At 36.8% G+C, this 27218-nt stretch overlaps 3 protein-coding genes, 2 long non-coding RNA genes and 1 pseudogene across 8 annotated transcripts; 3 read left to right on the top strand and 3 right to left on the bottom strand.

Moving 5' to 3' along the window:
- Window positions 1-628: 628 nt before the first annotated feature.
- Window positions 629-3370, bottom strand: LOC113306686. Of its 4 annotated transcripts, none has more exons than XR_003338786.1 (4): window positions 3222-3370; window positions 2314-2464; window positions 1711-1922; window positions 629-1012 (listed from the first exon to the last, which is right to left on the bottom strand). It is a non-coding gene; the product is annotated as an uncharacterized LOC113306686 (long non-coding RNA). The 4 variants fall into 4 exon arrangements; XR_003338788.1 differs by having other exon boundaries at window positions 2314-2434; XR_003338785.1 differs by having other exon boundaries at window positions 1711-2464.
- Window positions 3371-3592: 222 nt separating this feature from the next.
- Window positions 3593-6555, top strand: LOC113303527. The gene is made up of 6 exons (XR_003337548.1): window positions 3593-4016; window positions 4314-4791; window positions 4923-5086; window positions 5236-5322; window positions 5487-6048; window positions 6145-6555. It is a non-coding gene; the product is annotated as an uncharacterized LOC113303527 (long non-coding RNA).
- Window positions 6556-6711: 156 nt separating this feature from the next.
- Window positions 6712-9600, bottom strand: LOC113303461 (cysteine-rich receptor-like protein kinase 10). Its single transcript, XM_026552494.1, has 7 exons — window positions 8721-9600; window positions 8512-8613; window positions 8195-8412; window positions 7910-8120; window positions 7553-7790; window positions 7249-7399; window positions 6712-7168 (listed from the first exon to the last, which is right to left on the bottom strand). The coding sequence occupies exons 1-7, from the start codon at window positions 9541-9543 to the stop codon at window positions 6848-6850; spliced, it is 2064 nt and encodes a 687-aa protein (XP_026408279.1). The 5' UTR covers window positions 9544-9600; the 3' UTR covers window positions 6712-6847.
- Window positions 9601-10912: 1312 nt separating this feature from the next.
- On the bottom strand, window positions 10913-13656 carry LOC113303462 (cysteine-rich receptor-like protein kinase 10). Its single transcript, XM_026552495.1, has 7 exons — window positions 12852-13656; window positions 12635-12748; window positions 12376-12563; window positions 12083-12290; window positions 11740-11977; window positions 11470-11620; window positions 10913-11379 (listed from the first exon to the last, which is right to left on the bottom strand). Exons 1-7 carry the CDS (start codon window positions 13609-13611, stop codon window positions 11077-11079), a joined length of 1962 nt encoding a protein of 653 aa, XP_026408280.1. The 5' UTR covers window positions 13612-13656; the 3' UTR covers window positions 10913-11076.
- A 4734-nt stretch (window positions 13657-18390) lies between these two features.
- On the top strand, window positions 18391-22301 carry LOC113303458 (annotated as a pseudogene).
- Window positions 22281-26875, top strand: LOC113306187 (acyl-coenzyme A thioesterase 8-like; the record flags this gene model as incomplete). Its single annotated transcript, XM_026555154.1, has 18 exons — window positions 22281-22345; window positions 22447-22471; window positions 23284-23341; window positions 23434-23501; window positions 23597-23687; window positions 23872-23918; window positions 24019-24141; window positions 24276-24353; window positions 24658-24745; window positions 24920-25032; window positions 25134-25196; window positions 25285-25445; window positions 25575-25631; window positions 25752-25853; window positions 25947-25995; window positions 26083-26151; window positions 26345-26442; window positions 26675-26875. Coding segments are annotated over 17 exons (1335 nt in total), but the record flags the coding sequence as incomplete, so codon positions are not given.
- Window positions 26876-27218: the final 343 nt, after the last annotated feature.

Genomic DNA, 27218 nt, shown 5'->3' with positions numbered 1-27218 from the left:
GTAACCCTCTCATCCTGTGAAGCTGAGTTTATGGTTGTAACAGAAGCAGCTAAACAATCAATATGGCTTCAAGAACTGTTGGGTGAAATCAAAGGAAGAGAACCTGAAAAAGTTCTCATCAAGATTGATAATAAGTCTGCAATTGCATTCACTAAAAATCCAGTGTTTCATGGGAAGACGAAACACATTCACAAAAGGTATCATTTCATACGAGAATGCATCGAGAAGGAGGTCATTAACGTAGAACACATATCTGGAACTGAGCAGAAAACAGATATATTGACAAAGGCATTAGCTCGGATCAAGTTTGAAGAAATGAGACAACTGATTGGAGTACAAGATATGTCACGGGTAAGGTTGAAGCTTAACGGGGAGAATGTTGGTTAAACTTCAACATAGAAGTCACTAACAAGCTGGTTAGGACAAGATTAAGAAATTGCTGTAAACCTAAGAGAATTAGAAGTCCACTAGTTCTAAGAAAAGGGAATACATGTAATAAGGAAATATGATTAGAAAAGGAAGTTCTAGTTCTATATATATGATCACCAAAGTTGTGGTTTGATCATATGAGCAAGATTAGAGCTTGTGTTTAGTTTTGAGAGATTTTCTAAACATCAATAAAGAGAGTTGTCTTTATATAAGCTAAGTTTCATCTTGCAGTTGCCATTAGTAACTGTGGTAAAATCAAAAGGTTAGAAAAGACAGCAGCAGATGTGATTACAAAACTAAATGTTGTACAAAGGTTTAAAGCTGGTACTTCAGGGGATGAACCAGTTATACCAAAGGACAGAGATGAAACACTGAGCCAAAGAATTTCCAAGGACGGAGATGAAACACTGAGCCGGAGAATTAGGAGGAAGCATCATCGGTATAGAAAACACAAGTTTCGGCCGACTTTGAGTTCCATACCAGAGCATAGTGTAGTCTACTAGATTCAATCATGACAGGATTGCAGATAGACGGAATCTAAAGATCAATGGGGCGCACATCAAGCAAAACAGAAGACCTCCTACTGCAAATAGACGCGATGGCAACTGTCAGAAACATAATGCATATATATATCAAAATTACGGTGCATCCAGACATGTTTTATATAATTGCATTGTAAGACAAGATTAGTTATAGATTCTTCCTCAGTAATACAAAGTTATCAAGTAGTTTGTATTTCTGGAATATTTGCTGCCACCCTCAACTATTTGGAAGAATTGAGTGGGCATATATAAGAATATTCATTAACAAAGATCATTTTATCAAGTACCCGTTTTTTCAAGCAACAAATACGTATAGCACACAGTGAATAACACAAACCCATATCTCCAAATTTGAATTACAGAAAAGAGCCTATTTACCACTCCTTACTGCTTATTGCAATTGCTGAATAACCAGAAAATATCATGACATGGTCCAACACTGTAGGAAATATCATGACATGTCCTACACTCTAAGACCACCTGAGAGTAAGATGTTTGTGTCACTTTGTGTCACTATTGGGGCTTGTCCATCAAGAACAACTAAATAGAAGTGAAGTTAAAAAATTTTGACGAGCGACTAAAGTCGGAAAAATTTAGAGCATGTCAAACCATGGGTATCAATTGTTATTAAGTATATTCATCTAACAGTAGAAGTATCAACCTGTTAATATGTACAGAAATCACGAAACTGGTGGTGACACAAAATTAACTTGTAGTGAACAGATAAAAGAAAACTTACCGGATGATTCTGGTAGCGTTGTTGCTAAGTCAAATGATCCAACTGCAAAGTATTTCGAGAGCAAAAAAATCCCACGAACAAATACCCATGGCACACCTGGATGGTATCAAGCCAAGGAGATGTTTGGCATGCTTCTTAAACGGGACGATCAACACCTTTCTTTATTACTTTTCAGCAACATAACCCAATCTGATGCTGATATGCAGCTGCACCTAAGGGTCAAACAAAATTTAACCTTGTTTCCATAGATATCACATCTCTCAGTGTAACAAACACATAAGCACTCTGAGAAGTTTCACCACACCAATATATTATGATTTGAAGATTTTAAAAAACTTAAGTAACACTCGAAATGGATTTAACTCCACTTGCATGGGCAAAGAACATAATTTCAACTTCTGAGCTATTTATCATTTCAGAAAACAAGCTATACCAATTACTCTTTTGGAATTTTAGTTCTAGACCGATGAAGGACTTCTATATGCTTGAACGTCAACCAGTGAGCCTGTTACGAAGTCTGGGGATTGCAGCGAGTAGACATCTACAAATAGGAACACAACATTCCAAAAAATAACTTTTGAAGCTAATCTGTAGTAACTTTACCAAGTAGTCTGGGCGCTGGACCTGGTGCTAATGGTGGTGCTGGTGGAGATTTAGCTTTATGAGCATTTGTAACACTCACAACGACTAGTAAAAGAGCAACAGCGAAGAAATTCTTGAAAACCTGCATTTTGGCTTTAAATCTTTAAACTTCCTGAGAAAAACAAGAATGCAATCAAAATTCGATCCCTATCTGTAAAACCTTAACTTTAACAAAGACTTGTAATTTGTGGGTTTTATGAGAACACCCAAAGTTCAAAATGCCCTCAAAATTCAGAAACTCTAAACCATCAAAATGCCTCTAACAGCACAACCGATTATCAAAACGGGACCTTTATAATAATATCTTAGTACACATAAGCTAAAAATCCACTGCCAAATCGAGATCTTCTCTTGAAAAACCAATTAACATTTCGAGAAAAAACCCATAACCAATTCATGGATTCGGATTTCTATTATCAATCACAAGCAGAAGCACAGTGAATAATATTTCTAATGAAACTAGCACGTTGTCAATGCAATTAGCTAGCTGCAGTCAATGTAATGATATTGAGTGATCTTTTATTCGTTTAAGGGAGAAGCTCAATCATTCCAGGGGGTGTGGGTGTTAAGACAAATAGGTGTGTGATCAGAGGTAATAGGTGCCATGTGCTTCACATTTGAGTTAGGAAAAGTTGAATTCCAGGCATTGTTTGCTCCGGCTCTATCCACTGATTCTTTCTATTGGCCAGATTTTTCAAAACACAAAAATGAAAAATTGGGAAACTTTTACGAAATGAATTGCATGTATGAATTAGCAAACACATCAACAGACAACATGTATGAATTGCATCCTAAGTTTTATGAGATACACATCAAACAATCATGATTTGGAGATCAACAATATAATTGCATTTGAGATATAGGTTTACCTCAATCGATCGGAGTCAGAACAGTATATATCCTTGTTGTTAAGCAAGAGCACCAGAAGAAATATTCAAGACACTACCGTATTGCAAATGATTGAAAAGAGTTTTCAGTCCCATGATCAGACGAGTGGATGGATAATCTGAAGGTTTTTCATTTCTAGCAGATTTCATTTTGAATGGGTAAAAGCATCGTGCGTGGGTTTTCTACCGGCACGTGTCCATCTTTTTTTCTTTTCTTTTTCTGGTAATGGGATGTTGGAGAGAACTATACGAGGATAAGGGGTAGACACCTCCAGGGGCAGTAAAGTAAAATCGACGTTAGATTTATGGGAGGGGCGGAGAAATTGAGAGAAAATTTTACACAAGATGATGAATGATGATGGAAGAAAACAGAGGAAAATCAACTGTGAATTCAACAATCTAAATTTTGAGTAGCTTTATAGTGGATCCGATCCAGTTATTTTTTAAATCATTGAAACATTGTGACTCTTGGTAATTTTTAACACATTCACATCCTTAGTATAACCATGGGATTGTGTTAGGGATTGTATCAATAATTAGAAAATATTACTCAAAGTTTTAATTTTCATTTCTGCCAACAAAATGTAGTATCATGCCTGGTCATTTCTTACTCTAATTTTGAATTTTCATTTATTCCATTTTCAAAACCCAAATTTTGTTTTGTGTTGTTTGTAATCCGTTGTCGTGATTAGTTCGATAAAAAGTGAAAGACTGATGAAAGGGATTCTAGTCTTTTTAGATAACGCTGCTCCACAACTTGTTCAATGTCACGTAAAGGTACATGCGCTAAACATCTAATCAGGTTTTTTCTTTATTATACAAGAATTGTTTTTTGCGTGATTTTGTTTTCAGCAATAATCATTTATAACTGATGAAATGAAGGTTTTTCCATATTGGTTGATCTTTTTTTTTGACCCATAGAGATTTAGTGTTCTGAATTTTCAAATTTACACAGAAATCTTTTGATGTGATTATTACATGATAAATCAATTTGCGGTTTTTTTTTGGTTGTGATTTTCATTTGGAGCTCAGGTTGTTCTGGAAACTCAATTTGTATGTTGTTACTTGTTGCAGACTCGGTGTGGTAATAATTTTTGCTGAAAATGCTTTGAAAAATGGGCAAGAGAATAGTAAAGAATGTATCAAGTTTGGCAAACAATCTGAGGATTAACTCAGCCCTCGTTGTTGCAATACGTGTGCGAAGGTAGCACAATAAAACTGGTTCAAGGGAGACTGAGGAGACAGTCTATGAACATGTTCATAATCAGAATAACCAGAAAAAGCTTATACGACACACCGGGCAAAGAAATCTGGAAAGGCCAATGCTTGCAGGGGAAAGATCTTTTGTCACTGTCCCACACTGGCTGGAAGCGACCCTGAAAGGAATCAGGGAGTTCTAGTAGGAGAATCCTGTGAAGATAGATTCAAATGCAGGCAATGGGGAGTCCACTTTCCTCGTATTGCTGAACGGTCCAAGCATGCTTCGCAACCCATTGCTCTATCTGGAGGAAATGCAGATGATGAGGATGATGGAGAGCCTCTACACAGGAAGGTTAAAGTTTTAAACTATCGACCTTTTATACTTGCTTTATGATGTATTTAGCGCATATGCTATTTCATTTTACTGTTGAGTTGCATTGATTCTTTGGTTAATTTTGATGAAATATTTTGTCTGGCAAACAGTGGGGGCAGAAACCCCAGTAATAACAAACGCACAAACAAACACCAAAGTTCGAGAAACCCAAGTAAGCAAGAGTATCAAGATCATCAGGACATGCCTAGAGGTTGTGTGGCGATGTAGCACCACGAGTTGGCATCAAATCAGCAATTATTGTTTGAAGCTATTGGTTAGTGGTGCCATAAAATCAAAATAGCAGTTTACTGCAGGAGTTATTTACTTCAGTCAGATTAATCTTCCTAGTTCAATTTTATTTTTGAGATTTGTGGGTGCTGTGCATATATAACTTAGCCACTTAAATCATCTTTAAATTTTCAGATCACATAAGGAGAAGCGCTCCTCTTATGCTCCAGAAACTGGGTTGTGATACGATGGTATATACAGAATTGAGAAGTGTCGAATTAGGTTTGGTCTTTCTCTTGTCTGCCAATTTTACATGCTGTTTTTTCCTTCTAGTCAAGCATATCTCAACAGCATTGTCATTTTCAGGACTATAAGATGTACAAGTATCTCTTTGTTCTAACTTCGAAGCGACATCCCTTATATTAATTGCTACATTTATTTCACAGCTTTAACCTGTGCTGACACATAATCCTGAAGACTGCAAGGGAGCCAGAAAAAGAAGGGAAAAAGGTGCAGAATGTGTCCGTCAGAGATAAGTCTCTCTCTCGCTCTGTCGCTCATATTCCCATACCTCAAATCGTCGTGAACAGCTGGTCATGGAACATCAATAAAAAAAAAGAAATTTTCCTTTTCCACCGGGATATTCTCTTTTTTTACCACGTTTTTAATATGGTGAAAAAATCTTTGACTAATGAATTGTTAATTGGACTTTATCTCAAAATGCTGTTAAGATCTTTTAGAATAAAGTTTAGGGTTTAGGTATGGTGATTGACTTGTACTATAAATAGTTATCGTAGTTACACATAAATCACACGTTAATAATCAACTAAATGATGTTATATCCATGGGAAGTCGGTGGAGGAAGAATCTCCCTCATGCACGAGCATGATGGTATATCCTCACAGTTTCTTTTTCTTGTGTTGTAGGTGCCAGATCGGCTTCTAGTTCTTGGAAGGCTTTGGTGGGACGAGATCATCCCAATGGCAGTTACCGGTCCATATAATCAAAGTATAGAATCATATACTCTCTCATCTTGTAATTTGCAGACCTTCTTGATTTCCTGTTGGTTTTAAGGCTTAACAAAATTTGATTTTACGTTGACAGGCAATACCACAACCTGTTTGTGAGATGCCCTTGGGTGCAACTGCAAAGAAGCTAGTACTGATCTGAGGACATACGCTTGCGCATAACTCACCAAACTTTTGGCTTTTGTTTGCTCATATATTGGAGGTATATGATTAATATGAAGAAGCTCCACCGAAGAGAGAGTGGACAAGTAGATGTAGATGTAAGACCAAGTATAATTGTTCCAAAGCACTTGGACTTTTATCTACATCTCCTGGTCTCCTCTCTGTCTTGTTCTTATGCTAATCGAATCGCCAGATTCTTTGGATCTACTGCAAACAGGCTTCTCTCTGCTATGTATTTTCTTATGGCTGGTATCTTCATATGCAACTAATGTTATTGTGAACTGGAAAATTTTGTTTAATCCTCGATTTTTCTTCTCCCTGTTTAGCTTTGTCTAAACCTTTGTTCTTCGATTTTTAAACCAACAAATGTTAATTCGCCAGTCAATAGATGCGATCCGTACTACAAGTACATGATTAAATATTTTTGGCCTGTAACGCCAAAGTAGAGATATCAACAGAGAAACAAATAACGAATATTGCAGGCTCACAGAAGGTAATTAACGGTTAATTCAAATAGCATCGTTTGATTATAAACATCTCATACGAGTTTCACCCTTTTAGAACCCGCATCCATGGGTACAGGAGGGAGTGCAAACCGTATAAGATGTGCATCGTCGTCATCGAGCTGTGAAATTCGAAACAGTAAGATCATTTACAGAATACAAATTATTAGAACTTGAAGATTGGCCCATTAAGCCACTTGCAAATCTCCCAACCGAGAATGCAGGGTGTGTAGGTTGTGGAAGGTCTATTGATTTATCACTTCCTAGCATAACAAGAACATATGACATTGTTGGCCTATCTGCTGCATCTTCTTGTACACATAACAATCCAATGTGCAGACACCTTAATAGCTCTTCTGCTGGAGCTGATGCAAATTCTATCAAAAATTGATCTATGAAGTCCAAACCTTTGCCTTCATTCCACAGATTCCATGCCTGCATGTCAGATTGTAGTGCATACTTAAAATTGCAATTCTAAGAGGAATAACAACTTAGGCAATAGTGTATATACATACATAATTGAGCAAAGTTTGTGCGTGTTCTGTAAGGTAGAATCCGTTACTCCTTTTCCCGCTTAAGATCTCAAGCAAGACAACTCCAAAGCTAAAAACATCAGACTTGACGGAGAAGATCCCCTCCATTGCATATTCAGGAGGCATATAGCCACTGTTTAAACATTGAAAGTTTTGTGCAAGAAAAATCAGTCACAATTGTTATAAGCAGTATCTACTCCAAATTGCAGCTGGCTTAGGCCTACTGCCATAATGCACCTATTAGGTAAAATGGTATGCAAGAGCAAAACATAAGTACTGTGCTTACCAAGTTCCTACTACTCTTCTTGTGCTAGCTTCGCTTTGTTTTTCACCAAAAATTCTAGCCATGCCGAAATCCGAAATTTTTGCATTCATCTCATGATCTAACAAAACATTATTCGGTTTAAGATCTCTATGAATGATCTTAAGTCGCGAGTCTTCATGAAGGTAAAGTATGCCCCGGGCTATCCCATGAATGATGTTTAAGCGAGTTTCCCAGTCGAGTTGTGAACGATTGGTTTCATCTGGAGAAATTTCAGCACTAGTAAATTGAGTTGCACATTCATAAGACAATATTTCGTCATTAAATTAATAAATCAACATAATCCAGGGGAACTGAAGAAGAGAAGCATTCAGAACAAACCGAATATGAAGAGATCCAGACTCTTGTTTGGCATGAACTCATAGATGAGGAGCTTTTCCTCTCCATAAATACCATAACCCAAGAGCTTGACAAGGTTTCTATGTTGAAGTCTAGCAATCAAGATAACCTCATTCTTAAACTCCTCCAGACCTTGCCAAGATTTCCTTGAAAGTCTTTTAACAGCTATTTCTCTTCCATCCGGTAAGGTACCCTGAAATTTTTGGAATTCTTGATCAGATCATAAACTGATTAAAAGCAAAGGGTAGATAATAGATTCTTTACTACCTTATAGACGGCCCCGAAACCACCTTGCCCGAGCTTATTCGAATCAGCAAAATCATCTGTAGCTACTTTAATAGTTATGAAGTCCATTAAAGGTAATTCTTTATTGTCATCCGGCGAAATTTCTTCATCATTTTGTGCATTCCTCAATGGCGGGAGTTCTATGGGGTTTGGGCCACCAAAGTTGTTGTGTAACATAATTATTTGGCTTGCTCCATGATCTTCAACAAAACATCCCCGCATTATTATAGTGAATTAGTACTTAGTACCGATAAAACATTCATCTACATGTATGATGGAGTATAACTTTGTACAATTACCTCTCTTTGATTTGCCGTATCGGCAGTATGCCCAAGAGCCCAATACAACAAATATAAGTACCGATATGCTAACGGTGATTGTTATTGCTCTTCTTTTCTTTCCTGTATTTTACATACAAACTAGTGTAAGTTTGTGTACTATTCACATTTTCATACTGAAAATACTGACTAGCTTCGTAATTTATAATTTTGGATGGAGGAGGACAAACCTGGCAGGTGTTGAACACGGTAAAATGGATACAGTTCATATCTCAAATTACAGCTGTTATCAACAACGAATCCTCCTTCATTACCGTCATCAGTCGCAATATCTCCCTGTGCTTGTGTTAGACATTGATGACACTTATCTTTAGATAGATCTCTAGTGCACTGTCCAAGACCATACAACTTACTGCTAGTACTTTCTACATTAGCTTCCTTAGCAGAGAACATCTTGCCAGAATCAGGCGCCTCGGATACTATTTCCGATATTAATTTATCAAGAACAAGAGAATAAATTTTAGAACCTACTATAGTTTGCTCAGTACTATTCCAATTATATGAGTTATTACTGCTTTTATTGTTAAGATTCCCCCGTGTTGGATATTTCGCAGCATATACCATCTCGGAGAAGAAATTCACATCTGAATACCTTACATGACAAACTTCATAAAATATTGTTGCAGATGAACTACTTGGGCATTCATCAATAATTCGTTTACTTCCGTTGTTAACACAATTCAGACACTCTTCCTGAGTAAGATCACCTCGACAAAGTGCGAGTCCGTGGACATCAGGTATGCCAATGGATGCGATGTAGAAACCGCCAGAAACGGAAGTGTTAGAAGGTAGAGAACTGAGGAGCAACTTCCGGTTGGTTTCAAAAGAAGTACCGTTGGGGGTGACCTTTGTACCAGTGCAAAATGGTGAATAGATAGGTTCATCAGCTTCAGTACTACTTGGACCATTAATCAACAGAAATAGTAGTAGCAGTAGTAGAGTGATGAAGATGTCATTAAATTTTGTTTTGCTAATATCATGTAGACGAGACATCTCTGCACGACTAATTTGTGATCAGAAAAAAATCATGCACAGTTATATGGAGATAGATTTCACGAGAGAAGAGGTGTAAGGGAATTGAACCAAGGAGAAGTTAGACTTTAAAGAGTCAATATGTTTGACCTGAAAATATTAGACTAATATGGTTTAGCCGGAAAAATCTCCATTGATCGTATTCTAGCTATTTTTTACTATTATTTTGATCGGAAATAAAGAATTTATTGAGAGGAGGGCACCAAGTGCACTGAACATAAGCCTAACTTAAAACGAAACGAAGAATAGACTTTTGAGTGTAAAATTTCTCTGTCTATGCTAACTGTTTAGAGATTTCGACTGTGTTGGATCTTTGTAATCCTCTCTGCTAATAAAAAATAGCAAAATGCATTACCAAATCAAACGTGAACAGACACCCTGGCTTGACAAAATTTGAAAATCCATGTGCATCAGATCAGATGTGGCTGGAATCCCATATTAGTGAGTGTATCATAAGTGTACTACTGTACTGGTCTCATACTTTTGATTGAAAAAAATATAGTGTTTGACTACGAAACAGTTAATCAGTTGGTCTAATATCCTGTTTGACTGTTATGAGACGGACCATGTTTGTTTGCATCTGACTCGCGATCTAAATCGAGTCAACTCCTGACTCGTCGAGAGTCAGATGTCAGACCGTTTGTTTTCAATTTTAAGTCAAATCTGACTCGATTTCTGACTCAGACCTAACACCTGATTCGGGCCAATTTGAGTCAGATACCAAAGTACCCCTGATTCATGGAATCAAACCACTAATTCATTTTTTTTTGAGAAAGTTGAATCAGACCTAACTCAAAACAAACATACTGAGTCAGATCTGACTCAATTCAGGTGATTTCAGTCAGATTCAGATGACTCAGGAGTAAAGAAACAAGGCGTAAAAACCCAAAATCTAACACCATCTACTTGGAGTTGGAGACGGCAATCGGTATCATCCTCCTGGTCCCGGGCTCTCACTTGCAAGATTCGCCCAGGTCTAGAGGTAAAGTCTTGTACTCTTGTGTAGTAATAGTTTACTTTAATTGTCTATTACATTTGACTGACTTAGCACTCAGCAGCCGGCAATGACACCCTTTTTCTATGGTTACAATTATACTATTATAAGCATGGTTTTCGAAAAGTTAAACATTTCGGAATATGGTGGACTGGAATTGTTGAAATTTAGTAAAAAATCAAATCAATATAAAATTATGATGGACTGGAAGTAATGAAATTACTTAAAAATGACTTGTTGCTTAATTTGTGTTTGTCGTTGTATGGTGCTTTAATTACTGTATCCAAAGAGATTTGGGACTCGGGAAAGGGAGTGTTCAAAAATATCACTTTACATGTTTGAGATCGTGCAGCACGAATGAATCAAAATTGTAAACTTAAACTAGTAAAGTATTCTTTGATTTCTATGATCTTACAAAGACTAGCAGCTAGTTTCAGGGATTTAAAACCAATTACATGTATTTCTATAACTTCAAGAATCGGAAAAAAAACAAAAATCAATCAGCGAGGTTGAATAGTGGAAATAGTTAACGCATTATGAGAGTAATCCAAAGATGATTGTTCAGGTTGAAGGACGAATCTCCCAACAGAAACTGCAGGCTGTTGAGGTTGCGCAAGGACTGATGATTCGCTGCCAAGCATCACCACAACAGATGACATGTTTGGTCTAACAGTTGGGTCTTTTTGGACGCACAACAACCCTATATGAATGTGTCTCAAAAATTCAGCTGTGTTGCAGGACGCTTCAGTTAACAGTTGATCCAACAATTCCAAACCTCTGCCTTCAATCCAAAACTGCCACACCTGTAAAAACAATGCTTAGGCCGAGTTAAAACATGACGTGTGCTTAAACTTAACGCAGTACAAGAAACGAAAAGAGTGAAGAAAACCAACATATGCTATGAGACTTGGAGCTAGTCTAGTGAGATGGAAGCCGGAATTCTTTTTCCCGGTCAATATTTCTAGCAAGAGAACTCCAAAACTGTAAACGTCGCTTTTTATAGAGTATAACCCCTCCATAGCATACTCAGGCGCCATGTACCCGCTAGAAATTTCAAGGAAAAAATGACAATTTCAATGTGAAAAAATTAGTAAGTTGAAATGAAGCTTAATTATTTGATAACGCGATACTGTTTAGCTAACAGAAGATGTAATAGTACTCACTATGTTCCGACGATTCTAGCAGTATTAGCTTCACCAAGATTTCCTTGAAAGATCTTTGCCATGCCAAAGTCTGAAATCTTAGGGTTCAGATCATGGTCTAACAAAACATTACTAGCTTTGAGGTCTCGATGGATGATTCTATGTCTAGAATCTTGGTGAAGATAAAGTAGTCCTTTTGCAACTCCCATGATAATGCTTACTCGTTTCCTCCAATCAAGGTGTATCCGCCGACTTGGGGCTTTGGCAAAATCCATAAGACATTATAATCCTTAATTAACTAAATGTTCACAAAACAAAAGCTTTGGCAGGAAATGAAGGTAAAGACCGGGGAGAAGTGTCAAACCAAGAAAAGCATCAAGACCGCCATTCCGCATGTATTCATAGACTAGAATCCATTCTTCATGCTCTATGCAGCAACCGAGGAGTCTGACGAGATTTTTGTGTTGAAGTTTCATTATGAGTGAAATTTCATTCATGAATTCATCCGAGCCTTGTTCGGAATCACTCGAAAGCCTTTTAATTGCCACTTCCTGTCCATCTGGTAGCTTACCCTGACAGATCACCATACAAACTCGTGTTAATAGACGTACGAAGACGACTAGATCATGGCTATCGAAATCCATGTAACCTTGTTACCTTATAAACAGAGCCAAACCCACCCTGTCCTAGTTTATTTGATTCCGAAAAGTTGTTTGTAGCCGTAAGAATATCAAGAAAACCAATTAAAGGAAATTCTCGAGGTTTCATCTGATCCTGCTCTAGTGTGTTGTACACGAACTCCGTTTCTCGTGAAGTTCCCGCAGGAGTCGTGCATCGAGACAGTGCTATTCACATAAGAAACTATAAGTTGCTCATCATTTTCATGATTTTTGCTAAGTTAGTGTGTTGTGCGTACCTTGATGTTTTGTTTTCCTCAATACAGAGCAGTACAAACAGATCGCCATGATAACGATTAGGCCTACAACCGGAATCGCAACAAATACAGCAACTAAAACATTCCTCCGGCTCTCTGCAGTTTATGTCAAGTAGTAGTCCCAATTTCATGAATGGTTATGATTCAAATAAACATCGAATTCGAAATGAAAACTTTAATGGAGGCATGACACACGTACTTTTCGAGGGAGGAGGGTTATCGCTCTCAATTCCGGGAAAGACATACAATTCGTACCTTAAATAACAACTTTTACTATAAACTCTTGCACCTCTGAATGAACTACAACAGCTTAGAATTTGATTCAAGGCAAACTGAAGGCAACTGTAACAATTACTTGGTGATAAATCTGCAGTGCACTGAGCAAGACCATGCAAATCTTCGAAACTTGAGTGTCCAGTTGATAACAAATTTGTTGCTGAATGATATGCAGCTGTCTCAGTAAGATTACTCATCAATTTCTTCACGGCATCAGTAAATGATTCTGGATCTGAAACACTTCTATTGTTCCATAAAGGTAAATTTGCTGTAGTATCGTCCATTGTGCCGAGCTTGTTCGAATAGCGTAGTTGGCATGTTTCTTCCCATACTATGGCTTGTTTACTAGCGGGGCATAGCTTTTTAATGTCTTGAACTGCTGATGAAACACAATTTTGGCAATCCATTAGAGATAAAGCACCAAAACACAAGAAGTTCCCGTACAGTTGATCGACGTTATCTCCAACTGTAGTATTGTAAAACCTGGAATTTGAAGCATTTGATGATAGCATACTCAAAAGATCATTCCGTTGATTCTGAAGCTTGGTATCTGTGAAATTGCTTGGAGATGTTGAACAGTTTTCATAGGGAGGGTCGGCGAGAGTATGAACATGAGTAAGAGCAAGGATGGAAGCAAAAAAGAGACATCGGTACGTTACCGGAAAACCTATTTTACGACTCATATCTTAAACTATTTAGTATGATCAAAAATATTTTTAGGGATAAAAGTTGTTGTCTAATGGTGAATTGTCACTGTGGTTGAGGAAGAAGAAGGTGGTTATACTACGGTGTAATAGTATAAACGGAAACTGAGTCATTTGTCCAATATTTTTAAATCACGGTTCAAATGGACGAGTAAAAAATAGTTTGGGTGAAATGGCCAAAAAAAAAATAATAAAGATGAAACTGGTTTTATCCTAACTTAAATTTTAAAAATAGCATGGATGAAATTGGATACATCATGTGGAAATTAAAAAACAAAATTGGTTAAAAAGACCAAAATCAACAATTCCTGGGTGAAATGGACACTTAGATTTTGATATTGTTTAAATGGACAAAAATGTAAAAATAGACAGGATGTAACCAGTTTCATCGTGCCCATTTTCAAATATTTTTTCTTATTTTTAATTTACACAGGATATGTCCAGTTTCATCCTTGCTATTTTTTAAATTTAAGTTAGGATGAAACCAGTTTCATCATTATTATTATTTTTTTGGTCATTTTACCCAAACTATTTTTTACTCGTCCATTTGAACCGTGATTTAAAAATATTTGGACAAATGACCCATTTTCCGAAATTAAAAATAAGAAAAAATATTTGAAAATGGGCACGATGAAACCGGTTACATCCTGCCTATTTTTACATTTTTGTCCATTTAAACAGTATCAAAATCTAACTGTCCATTTTACCCAGAAATTGTTGATTTTGGTCTTTTTAACCAATTTTGTGTAGTATAAACTGGACGGTGAGCGTCAATAATACTGTGGATGTATCTTGTTCCGTAGTGCAGAAATTAGAAGTCAATACTCAGTGTAGAGAAAACTTCTTGGGTATTTACCATTGAAAAGGATAATTAATTGTGACACCACATAGTATGCTCTTTCACGTGTCGTTATTAGTTGTGACATGTACAATCGAGCAAGAAACAAGAAACTTTCATTCATTTTTTAAGTAATACAGTATAAGACACTATTCAGATTCCAAAATCTTGAATCAAATTCATGTGGAGAATGAAATCTTTGGTTTTTATAATGAGCAAGGAATTATTTTTTTTATTTTTTTTTCTAAGCAAAGCAGGGAGATGATGTATATATTTTCTATTGAATCAGAAGATTCCTGCATTGCTCTGGCCAATAATTATTGCTAAATTGCAGAGCTTAAACTACTCAGTTTCCGACTATGACTTTTTTATTTCCCCGGTCACATTATGAACCATCTTTGTCAGTTTAGATATTTCGTTGACGAATGAGCAAATAAGGATAACATCAAGGGGTACTCGAGTCGTGCTTACGGTTACTTGACCAAAACTGTTCAAAGACCTATCTTGATTCTTGAACTGCAAAAGTATCGTCAAAAATTATCGTCACGCCATGAGCCAAGGGAACGAAATAGAACGACTGATTCAGTATTGGGAATAGAAAAGTATCTTAACTTTAGTATTTCTCCCGAGTAAAAAGGTTATAATAAAAATTAAAGAGATATGTGACTAGAATTGCACAACAAAATTTTAATTAGAGTTTAGGTCATTCGACTGTCTTTGACTGTATTCGTCTATAAGAGAGTTGAACATTTAAAATGACTAAGTTAAATCTAACTTTTGATTTATTTACTAACTGTACTCATATCTTCTCTGTATGCTCTTTTCTTAGGCAACGACTAAATGCAATCTTCACTTGGGTTATACAACAGTGGGGATACGATATGATCGGGTTACATATTTCAAGTATGTGTCCCTTCTTTAAATGCTGACATGTCGTATAAGGTAAGAAAAAAATTGAAAGTCAGTTTCATTACCTAACTGTTTTTCTTTTTTCTTCTTTTAACTTCCTATTTATTCTCAAAAAGTAGAACATTTAAGAGATTTGGAAGGGGCATGTTTTTTAGTTGAATAGGTGTCAAAAAATAAAGAGAGGTCACATACAAAATGTATGTGGCCCGACCACATCGTAGCCGGGGCAGCAAAAATCTGTGTGTTGTACCAGTTTTATTGACTCCAAGAAAGATGGTTTTTGGCGAATGTGCATCGACAGCCGAGCAATCAACAAGATCACCATCAATTATAGGTTCTTTATACCCAGATTGGAGGATGTGTTGGACATGCTGGCTGGTGCTAAATTTTTCTCGAAGTTAGACTTGCGAAACGGGTACCATTAAACACGTATTCGGGTTGGGGATGAATGGAAGACAACGTTAAAAATACCAGAATGGCCTCTATGAATAGCTCGTGATGACTTTTGGCCTTTTCGATGCTCCCAGTACTTTCATGCGCATGATGACAGAGGTATTACGTCCTTTCGTTGGTTTATTTATAGTAGTATATTTCAATGATATTTTGGTGTATAGTCGTACCATAGAGGAACATCTGCTTCATCTGAGGCGGTTGATGGAGGACCTTTTGAATGAAAAATTATATCTCAATCTGAAGAAGTGCTCATTTTTGCGTATAGAAGTAGAATTTTTGGGATATATAGTTTCAGCTAGTGGCTTAAAGGCTGATCCTATAAAGGTGAAAGCGATTGCAGACTGGCTTGTTCTTAAATGTGTAACTGATGTGCGCAGTTTTCATGGATTGGATACTTTCTACCGGAGATTCATAAAGGTTGATCCCATTTTTCTACCGGTGATTAAAAATCAATATGTTGTTGATCCCATTAAACACGAGCACAAGTTGTGCGCAGTCGTCAACTTGTGCTCGTGTAGTCGGTTTTGAGGTGATTAAAAATCAATATGTTGTTGATCCCATTTTTTTTCAGTGTACATCTTCATGATGGTTATCTTTTTCGTGGTAATCGATTACGCATCCCTGTTGGCCCCTTAAGGGAAAGTATTGTCTGAGAGCTTCATGGTGGAGGGTTAGTAGGACATTGGGGACGAGACAAGACCCTAAAAGATATAAAAAGTCAGTATTATTGGCCTTCAATGGACAAGGATGTTGAGATATTGATAAAGAGGTGTAGAGTGTGCCGGTTTGCGAAAGGACAGTCACAAAATATTTCTTTCTTTACTCCGCTACCAGTTCCACACTCTCCTTGGGTACATTAAGTATGTAATTTATGATAGGATTACCAAAAACAGCTCGGCAATATGAATCCATCTTCGTTGTGGTTGATAGGTTCTCTAAAATGGCTCACTTTATTCCTTTTTCTAAGACTGCTGATGCTTCCAATATTGCGTCTCTTTTCTTTAACTAGGTGGTGTTTTTACATGGAGTCCTTTCTTCTATTGTATATGATCGTGATGTCATGTTTCTAGGACACTTTTGGAGAACCTTATGGAAGAAGTTTGGAACTGGCTTACTATTAACAAGAGTAATGAGCATTACATGAATGCAGTCAATGTTAAATCATAAGCATAAAGAATTTCAGGAGGGTGAAATGGTTATGGTGTTCATGCGAAAAGAAAGGTTTCCTAGGGGCAGATATCATAAGTTGGCTTCAAGGAAAATGGGTCCATACTAGGTAGTCAAGAAAACTAGTTCCAATGTGTATGTCCTGGAGTTTCCTAACGGTTTACAAGTCACTCCCATTTTCAATGTCTACGATCGGTATGACTTCTATGGGTTTGGTGGGGATGTTGTTTGTGATACACCTAGTGATCAACGGCCGGTGCAAGGGAAATTGGCTAACAAACCACCTGATGTGATTCAAGAAGTACTCGATGTGAAGGAAACAAAATCCGGACGTGGAAATCTATATCGACGGTTCTTAGTTAAATGGCTTGGAATGACATCTAAGACCAATATATGGATAACCGAAGAAGAGCTGAAATGACGTGACCCTCAAATATATGTTGAAATCGTTGCAATGTTCTCGTCTGAGCCGAACTTATTTTCAACCTGGAGTGGTTGATGCAGGGGCATAATATGTCCGTTTAGAGTTTTTATATTTAGAAATACATTTTGCTAGATCATCTCTCAATAATGGCGTTTCTGTCCAATACTTAGATTTCCTTAATTAGGTTTTCTTCCTGGTATAAATAGGTTGCAAGGTCTTCTAAAGAAGAAAGACATTTATTATAATTTTCCTACGATTTATAATCTATTGATAATATCAAACAGTTAGGTCTAACCTAAAACTCAATTTATTCGCGTTCTTACTGTTTGAATTTAGAGTTCTAATCGTTTATCGTTGTACAATTATCCTAGCTTACTGTTTCTGATTTATAATAACGCATCACGTAGTATCTTTATAGTGTAGACCTGTTATTTCTCATCAAAATCCTCATTTTCAAAATCAATTATAGCAAGTCTATTTGCATTTTTACTTTCTTTTTCTGTTCAATTCCTTGGTAATTAGAAGGGGAAGCAGTTTTGCAGAAATCCGAAACAATTTTTTTTGGTATCCCAAGAGATTACTTTAATATTTCCACCTAAGTCATTGTAAAATTCGATTCCCAACCAGATTTCTGACGTTTTGGCATATCCATCAAAATAGAAGTGTTCCTGCAGAATTAGAAGTCAATCTTAAAAGTTAAAAGCAAAAACAATTTGCTTCTTAGAAACTTAAAGTTCACTTTTTTTTTTCTTTATGAGTTATTCCCGGTAAAACAATTTCTTTCGTGAAAACTTTTTCTCTGAAAATCATTCCCAGAAATAAGAAGCAAAAACAATTTGCTTCGTGAAAACTCAGGAAAACAATTTGCTAATTGTGCTTCATGAAAATGAAAACTCAGGAAAGTTTACCTGTGCTTCAAAAAGCCATTCTTCGGAAATTGGGTTTCCAAAAGGAACTTATGCTTAAAATAACTTGCTACGAACCGGCTTGAGAGAATAAAACTGGACAGCTCATGGAGAGGAATTGCCGATTACTCAGTTGCCGATATTATTAGAAGGGCGGCCTTATTAGAAATCAAATCCACCAACCCCCCACACCAGTAGCAGCCTCCTCTCTTTATCTCCCTCACCAACTACTCAGTAATCCGTCCATAGGAGTCTACTGCAAATTCTTCAAATTCCTCCTCTCTCTCAATGGAATCGAGCAGTCTCTCAGTAAGATTTCTCCACACTCAATTTTTCCTTCTTTCAAACTATCTTTCACTCTAATGTTCTCACTTTTTTTTTTTTTTTTTTGTAATGGAATTTTCAGTTATCAGGTATTGAAACGAATACTGGAGGAGGAGGAATGGGAACAAATTCAACATTAATTTGTGCACCAATTATGGGGAAATCAATTGATCAGATGTTTATTGATATGGCTAAAGCTAAAGAAATTGGAGTTGATATTGTTGAGATTCGATTAGATTACTTATCAAGTTTCAGTCCTCGTCAAGATCTTCAAAACCTAATTGAAAATTGTAGTATGTTAACTCTTTTCACTTACAGGTATTACAGATTCTTTCTTTTCCTGTTAATTCAGTAGCAATTTGTTTGATTGAATTCAAATTCACATATGATTGGGTTAGTAACTCATTTAGGACAATGTATCCATATTTTTCAAATCAACAACAGCAATTTCATTTGTTAATGTATATGTAGTACCCAAATCAAATGGTATAGTGACACTAGCTAGCTTATACAATGCCGAACTGTCCCGCTGTATATATCTCCGGGTTTGACTATCCTTATTATGACCAAAACAAGATTCAAACATTGAAATTTTCTGCACAGCACTCAAATTTTGAGTTAGACGAACATCTGGTAGTCGCCTTGCTATCCACATACACATTTCCTGTACCCATAGTAGTAGTACTAGCATTTTGTTTGTCATTTCTTTCACCATCTGAATACAACACAACATTCTCTTTCACATTAACACTACTATCACTTTATCCTTTAGGCTGCAAAACTGATAGACCTTGATTAGCACAATTTCATAAAACACCAACTGCTGACACAAACTCAGTTGTGCTCAGTATTTGCGTAGAGGACTCGGGTGATCGTGTGAATCAGAAATATATTCATTTACATTTTGATTTTGTTCTAAACCAGAAATATCAAGGTTACTTTCAATTTCTGTAATTTTTATTGAGCCTTTTGGGTTCGCTTCTGTTGTTTTTTTAGCTAGTTTCTTCTTTGTATCCAATGTTTTCAACCTGTTTCTGTTAATCTTTGGAAATAAAATTTATGATTTAGCTAAAAAAGCAAAATAGTTTAGTAACTGATTTAATTACGTTGTTTTACAAAGACCGAAATGGGAAGGTGGTGAGTATGAAGGTGATGATAGCATTCGGCTAGATGCACTTAAACTTGCCATGGAACTGGGAGCTGATTATATTGATGTTGAGCTTCAGGTTAGTTTCTTTTTAATCTATTTAACGTTTTATGTAGCTTTGGTAGCAAAATGCTGTTTGGCCATTATGACGCTCACTGCGGTTTACTAAAATACAAGGGAATGGTTGATACTTATATAGTTTTCTATCTATCTGAAGGTTGCGCATGAGTTTATTAGTTCGTTAGATGAGAAGACACATGAAAAATCTTAAATTATTGTTTCTTCTCATAACTACCATGCCACTCCTTCAGTTGAGGAAATAGGCGATCTTGTGGCAAGAATACAATCTACTGGTGCTGATATATTGAAGATTGCAACAACTGCTGTGGATGTCACAGATGTCGCTTGCATGTTTCAAATTATAGTGCATTCCCAAGTAAGCCATGTAATCCATATCCTTTATTGCCAAATCTATTTATAATAAGAAAAATGTGAAAAACTCTCACTATCATATGTGTTTCTTCTTTCCGTTTATAACATTCACTTCAAAGTATGTGTAATGATACATCACTTGATATAGGTTCCATTGGTAATTGCATGAACCAGTTTGCTTCACCTAGAGTATGTTTAATAATACATCGCTTAATGTAGCTTAGATATCAGATTTTTCTTCATCATGCCACCTGAGTCGAATCTAGAGGGATACCCCTCTGCTTAGTGGACCCCCGTCTCAGATATAAAGAGTTGCATCGATAACTTGCATGAACCAGTGTACTTCTCTGTACATGTTCTTGTACAGTTAGGCAAATCTCCACTTATTAGAAACTTTTTCCTTTTCTTTTGTCGCTGTCATGATAGGTGCCAACTGCAGGATTCTGTTAGTTATTTTTTCCATACTTTAGCATTTTCTTTAATGCTTTCTTACTTATTCTCACAAATTGATTGGAATTTCAGGTTCCATTTATAGGATTGGTAATGACTGAAAAGGGTTTGATCTCACGGTTACTTTGTCCTAAATATGGTGGATATCTCACTTTTGGTACTCTCGAAGAGGGAGTAGTATCAGCTCCCGGGCAGCCAACAATCAAGGATTTGTTGGATAAATACCACCTCAGACACATAGGTGCTGATACAAAAGTATTTGGAATAATTGGGAAGCCTGTAGGTCACAGCAAGAGCCCTCTTTTGTTTAACAAAGCCTTTAAGGCTGTTGGTTTTAATGGAGTTTATGTGCCCTTTTTAGTGGATTACCTTGCAAAGTTTTTGGCTACATATGCATCTGCTGATTTTGCTGGCTTCAGTTGCACGATTCCGCACAAAGAAGCCGCACTTCAATGCTGTGATGAGGTTGTTCCAATTGCCAAGTTAATCGGAGCTGTTAACACCATTGTCAGGAGACCAAGTGATGGGAAGTTAATTGGTTACAACACGGACTATATTGGTGCTATTTCTGCTATAGAAGATGGGATGAGAGGTTCAAATAAAATTTACCAGGGAACTGGTTCACCCTTAGCTGGTAAATTGTTTGTAGTCATTGGAGCAGGTGGTGCAGGTAAGGCCCCTTGCTTATGGTGCAAAGGCAAAGGGAGCGAGAGTTGTGATAGCCAACCGCACTTATGAGCGCGCCAGAGAACTAGCAGATTTGGTCGGAGGAGATGCAGTTACTCTTGCTCAATTGGAAACTTTCCGTCCAGAGGATGGAATGATTCTTGCAAATACGACCTCTATAGGAATGCAGCCGAAAATTGAAGAAACACCCGTACCAAAGCATGCCCTAAGTGCTTATGCCCTGGTTTTTGATGCCGTCTACACTCCAAAAATGACAAGACTCTTGCTGGAAGCAGAAGAATCTGGAGCCACAGTTGTTACTGGGGTAGAGATGTTCATTGGGCAGGCATATGAACAGTATGAAAGGTTCACTGGTTTGCCAGGTGAATAACCAATCTCTTCTTATTCTTTTTTTTTTCCTCCTCTTTACTGTTAACTTAGTCCTAACACTTGATTTTTCTTTCTTTCTGCAGCGCCTAAGGAACTATTTAGGGAAACCATGTCTAAACTGTAATTAGTAAGTTGATCTGGTTGCGCGCTCTCGGCCTATTTTACATCCCTAAATTTCATTTATGAGATTGGTTATTGAGTTATATCGCTACCCAATTGATATCTAGAGTTATTATAGCAAATGTGCTTCTGTAATACAGATAGATCTTTGCAAGTGTTTATATTTTTGTTGTAATTTAGATTCTAGACCAAAATGAAGCTGTTTCCCTTTTATCATTTCAGTGATTTACATATCCATGGAAGATTGTTCCTGATTGAGTAGTCCTGGTCAACTGAAGCTTCTGTAGTGAGTCAAGAGATGTAATAGGTATCCTGTATTTTGATTTTTTAATTGTTAAATGTCAAGGATGTTGAAATATAGTTGTGACTTGTGACTGGAAATTTCAGTCTGATTACCAGGTACACATGCAATGCTGACTGATAATAAACATCTCTATCTCCTCATTGGAAGGTTGTTCGTTTTGGCTTGACTGTAACACAGTTGGCAGGTAATGAATTTGAAGAAAGGGTTGAAAACTTGACTTTAAGACTTCAACCTTTTTCTTGTCCATATCTTGTATGAATACATTTCTTATGTTGATTTTTTCAGGGGAGGGTCATCTCTTCTTTGTCAGGTAAAATCCACTGCACAGAAAAATGACCATTTTTAAAAACTTCTTGCATCTGAACTGCAAGAATCAACAGAAAGAATTCTTGCACGTTGAAATCGACTGCGAGGTCCTAGTCTGAAATCATGACAAGAACTCATCAGCGGTGATGCAAATCACGGCCCATTTCAAGGGTATCAATCTAGGATTTCTGATCATTGTGATGAACTTTAGATGAAGTTTTCTGAACAACATCATTGGATAGCTGCTTTTTAATAACATCATTGCTTGAGATAATGAGTAGTACGTTTAGATGGGTGGCTGCCTGTAAACAATGAACCAGGTGGTGTAAATATTTAAAATAATAGTAAAAAGGACAAGTAAAACAGTAAAAAGAAACAGACAAATGGTTTCTAGGAAACAGAAAAGAAACCAGAAAATGATAACAATTTTGACTTGATTGTTTCTTGCTTGCAAAATACTCAATTTTGCCCGGTGGTCAGCGGATTAGACCTTGTGGTTGTTGAACCATGTGTTTTTGTATCTATAAATATAGAAGAAGTTTACAACTTTAGAAGAACGTTAGTTAAATCCAAGTACTCCAAGTTGAAGCCAAAACCGAGAAGAAATTCAAATTTAACATTCCTTCCAGTTTTCCACAAATTCTTTCTTCTTCTTAGAAACCACCTTCAAATGGGAATCGAACAATGTAATTAACCTCATCAACTTCATACTCTTTCTTTCTGATTCTTGAGTGTCCAAAACTTTGTCTAATTCTTGTTGTTAATGGTGTTGGAAGAGCAGTGATTGAGTTTTTAGCTCATGTTCCGTTATTACAGCGGCTACCGGGTTCATCTTTTGCTGAGATCGCAAAAATAGTACAGTTCAAACATTACGGTGAGTGTAGATTTGTTTTCGTTTCCAAATTTTGGATTGGGTTTATGGTTGTACTTGTATCTGAATTGTTGTTAACCTTTTACGAAATGTAGACCGCGGCGAGTTCATCGTTCGGGTGGGAGACACCGGAGATGGAATTTATTTCATTTGGGAAGGGGTGGTAAGAGAAAAATGAAAAAATTGATGTTAATCTTTTTAGAATTATTATACAAGTGAAATAGTTATAAACTTGATTGTTGATGTTTGCTTGGGCAGGCCGAGGTTCAAGGATCTATCAACGATAGCCAAGATTTTCATGAAGATCACTCCGAATTTGAATTGAAACGGCACGATTGTTTTGGCCACGGTGAGAAATTGAATTTGTTTCTTCATCAAAAATAGTTGTGAAATTTGCCCAATTGAATTACTACTGTGCATTAGCGTTGTTAGCCACTTTAACTTTTTTTTGAAAGAAATAGCTTTAACTGTTGAAAGCATTTGTGTTGCATTATCACCAAGGGATAACACTCATACTAACTTTATTTTTATAGGGACTGATACATCCTACCACCAGGCTGCTGTAGTTGCTTTAGACAAGGTAATTTTTCGCTAATTTGAATGTAGACTGTTTGCCCACTCACCAGATGCCTTTCAGTATTGTCTCAAGTGGATCTCTGATGTGCTGTTGATCATTACAGGTTACATGCTTGGTGTTGCCCAATGAGTATAGTACTTTGCTTGAGCCATTGTCAATCTGGAGTGCCACTGAAACTGAAGAGCACTCCATGATAGAACGTATATTGCAGTTAGATCCAGTTGAAGTATGTCGTTCATATGCTTTTAGTTGCTGTTTGATGCCATAGAATTTGTGATTTGCAGCTTCACGGAGATGGAAATATGTTAATCTTTTGATTTACCCTTATCCTTATTCCTTTTTTTTTCTATTTTTTTGAAGGTAAATATATTCCGTGGATTTACACCGCCTGATGCGCCACAGTATGCAAAGTGTTACGGAGGCCAGATCATTGCACAGGTATGGTTTACTTGGACTTGTCAGAAACTCATGATGTGCCTTGAAGATTTGAGTAAAACATGGGCAAACAAATACTCATCGTTCTAAACGACGTCTAAGTACATGTATCTGTATGCTATTGTTCTAGTTAGCGAAATGCAAGTGGTAGTCCCTTCAATTTTGAATTGCATCTAGACTTTGCATCTGACTAAGCTAAACTCAACACCTAATGATTTGAAGTGATGATCTTGTTACTGTCATGGAATTCTTAATACATAAAGTGTTTTTTATATCCCTGACTTTTGATACTGGTCTCTGTTTGTAGGCATTGGCCGCAGCAGCAAAGACCGTTGATCATTTTAAATTTGTCCATAGTTTGCACAGTTACTTCTTGCTCGGTGGGGATCAACACAGTAAGTTCAATCCTATTTAAATTTAATACACTTAAAGTATCTCTTTTCCCTCATTGAAATTTAAATTTGCCGAAACTTCCTTTATGTCACGAATCTTCTTGAGCTCACATGCTGTATTTAAGCATGAAACCTTCATGTCTCACACTTATCTAACCATGCCATATACATTGTCAGTCCCAATTTTGTATCAGGTCCGTCGTTTACGTGATGGAAATAGCTTTGCAACCCGAAGTGTAGATGCAACACAAAATGGGAAAGTTATTTTTACATTAACTGCTTCATTTCAAGTAAGTGCAGTCTTTCTCATACAATTTCATCCTATCTATGGTTGGGTGTACTTAGAATGTTTTCATATCTCACTAATCATTGGACAAATTCTGTTTTGCAGAAAGAAGAAAATGGGTTTGAACACCAGGATATAAGAATGCCATGTGTTCCTGCTCCAGAAACTGTAATTAAACTTCAATTATATGCTTTGATATTCCAAATGCTTTTAATATATTCGTCCTAGATGATTGACATCCAATATCTCGCTGCAGCTTCTAAGAAAGGAAGAGCTGAGGGATAGACAACTTTTTGATCCACGGCTTCCCAAAAATTATAGAAACAAGGCGGCTGGAAGAAAGTACATGAATATGCCAGTGGATATAAGGTTTTGTGAGCCACATACCTATACACACCAAATAAAAAACCCATCGAGGTCAGATATTTTTATTATATTTCCTATAAGAATACTGCTAGTTGCCAAATTATAAGCCTGAATCTTTCTTTTCTAATATACAAATTCATTCATTGTTTTGTTTTCTTACAATAAGCTAAATTGCTGCAGTACAATGTTCTGGTTTAAAGCTTGGGGAAAACTTTCAGATGATCCGGTCTTGCATAGGTGAGTTGATACAACTTAGCAACCTTATGACACGATGCTATAACTTAGCAACCTTATGACCCAACAGTTCGTTCATGCACTATTTCATCATACTTCTAATATGCAATTCTTTAATTGCAGATGTGTGGTAACATATATTTCGGATTATATCAGTCTTACAGTAAGCTTAAATCCACATCGTAAAAGGGGTTTGAAGCCAATACTACTCAGTTTGGATCATTCGTGAGTCTCTTTGTTTTTCCTCCATTTATTCATTTTTTCATATGATAAATATTTGGCAGCGTAATAATTCCTTCTTCTGCTTCCTTTTGGCAGGGTGTGGTTTCACAGGCCCTTTAGAGCTGATGACTGGCTATTAGCTGTGGTAAGCATATACAAAACTTCACACACATTCTTGTTCTTCAGCATATGTAGATTAATAGTCTAACACCTTTGTGGTTTATTTTAACAGATTGATGGCCCATCTGCCAGTGGTGGCCGTGGATTCAGCCAAGGTCGTATGTTCAACAGGCAAGGAGAGGTAAATTGACTTGCTATACTCTACTGTATGCTTCAGAATTAGCAGATCATGGATTCGTAAGACACCGAATTTCGACAAATTTTGGGATCCCCTGTTTTCAATCATTTAAAGTTTGTACACAAGCTGATCACTGACTCAGTTGACATCGTGCGGAAAGGGACACATTAATTGACTGTTAATTTCTGATCTACAGCTTATTGCGACATTGATTCAAGAGGGTGTAATCAGGGCAGCAAAACCACGACCTCCAGTAGCCAAATCAAATTTGTAAATTGAATTTCTTATAATAAGGTAAGACTCTCCTCCAACATTATTTTTCACACTTCAACTAAGCTGAGTTAATTCCTGGGAGTCCCAAGGTTTTGGCTGCTAATGTATCCACACCACTAGCATGGTGGGATTTTGTCCCTGAAACCCATTTTGGACACCAAAAATGCAGACTTGTACTGTTTTTTTTCTTACTCTGCGAAGTTTTCCTGCCTGTTCTTGCTAAATCTTAAGCACTTCGAATGCTAATTTGCAGGATGATACCAATGAGACATCACCAGTGAGGCAGTGACCATCTAGAGTAAACTCCACCCCATGAAATGAATAAAAGAAATATAGAATTTGTAATTTTGGTTCTCTAAATTTTTTTAACAACAAGAAGATGTAATGTTGTAAGCATTTGTTGTACATATCTTTTGATCTAATAGCATATACGTAACCAGCGAATTCCTGGCTCCCCTAACAAACTCAGATATTGGCACCTTCTACCCAGCAGCATTGGCAATGAAAAACCCTTTCAGGAACACAAAATGATGGGCCATAATCTGGGACACCAATTTGGGTATGACCCATCTTTCCATGTTTAAGATGATTCATATGCCTTAGGTGAATGATTCATATGGCTTTATTACTTCTGCTGTTCGTGGAGAAAAATACTTCTGCTGCGTGCAAAAATTCTTACAGTTCAAAAGAGTAAATTTTGTGGGTGATTGTTTTAATGTAGCCGCTAGCAGTTGTGGCTTGGAAAGACTTAAATTTGATCTGCTGTTTAGTTAGAATTAAACGCGGAAATGGTGAGA

This window comes from Papaver somniferum, chromosome 8 (assembly GCF_003573695.1).
Source record: "Papaver somniferum cultivar HN1 chromosome 8, ASM357369v1, whole genome shotgun sequence".
Lineage (NCBI taxonomy): Eukaryota > Viridiplantae > Streptophyta > Magnoliopsida > Ranunculales > Papaveraceae > Papaver > Papaver somniferum.
Note: the sequence above shows the minus strand (reverse complement) of the source record. Positions and strands in the feature narration are given on the sequence as shown.

What these genes read in the sequence shown, in the direction of transcription:
- LOC113303461 (XM_026552494.1), bottom strand. Translation starts at nt 9,543, where the DNA reads ATGTCTCGTCTACATGATATTAGCAAAACAAAATTTAATGACATCTTC. An exon ending in GTTTCGGGGCCGTCTATAAG is followed by an intron (nt 8,121 to 8,194) that starts GTAGTAAAGAAT and finishes CAAAAATTTCAG; the next exon opens with GGTACCTTACCGGATGGAAG. An exon ending in AGAAGAGTAGTAGGAACTTG is followed by an intron (nt 7,400 to 7,552) that starts GTAAGCACAGTA and finishes ATGTTTAAACAG; the next exon opens with TGGCTATATGCCTCCTGAAT.
- LOC113303462 (XM_026552495.1), bottom strand. Translation starts at nt 13,611, where the DNA reads ATGAGTCGTAAAATAGGTTTTCCGGTAACGTACCGATGTCTCTTTTTT. An exon ending in TAACCCTCCTCCCTCGAAAA is followed by an intron (nt 12,749 to 12,851) that starts GTACGTGTGTCA and finishes CATAAACTGCAG; the next exon opens with AGAGCCGGAGGAATGTTTTA. An exon ending in CTCCAAGTCTCATAGCATAT is followed by an intron (nt 11,380 to 11,469) that starts GTTGGTTTTCTT and finishes TTGTTTTTACAG; the next exon opens with GTGTGGCAGTTTTGGATTGA.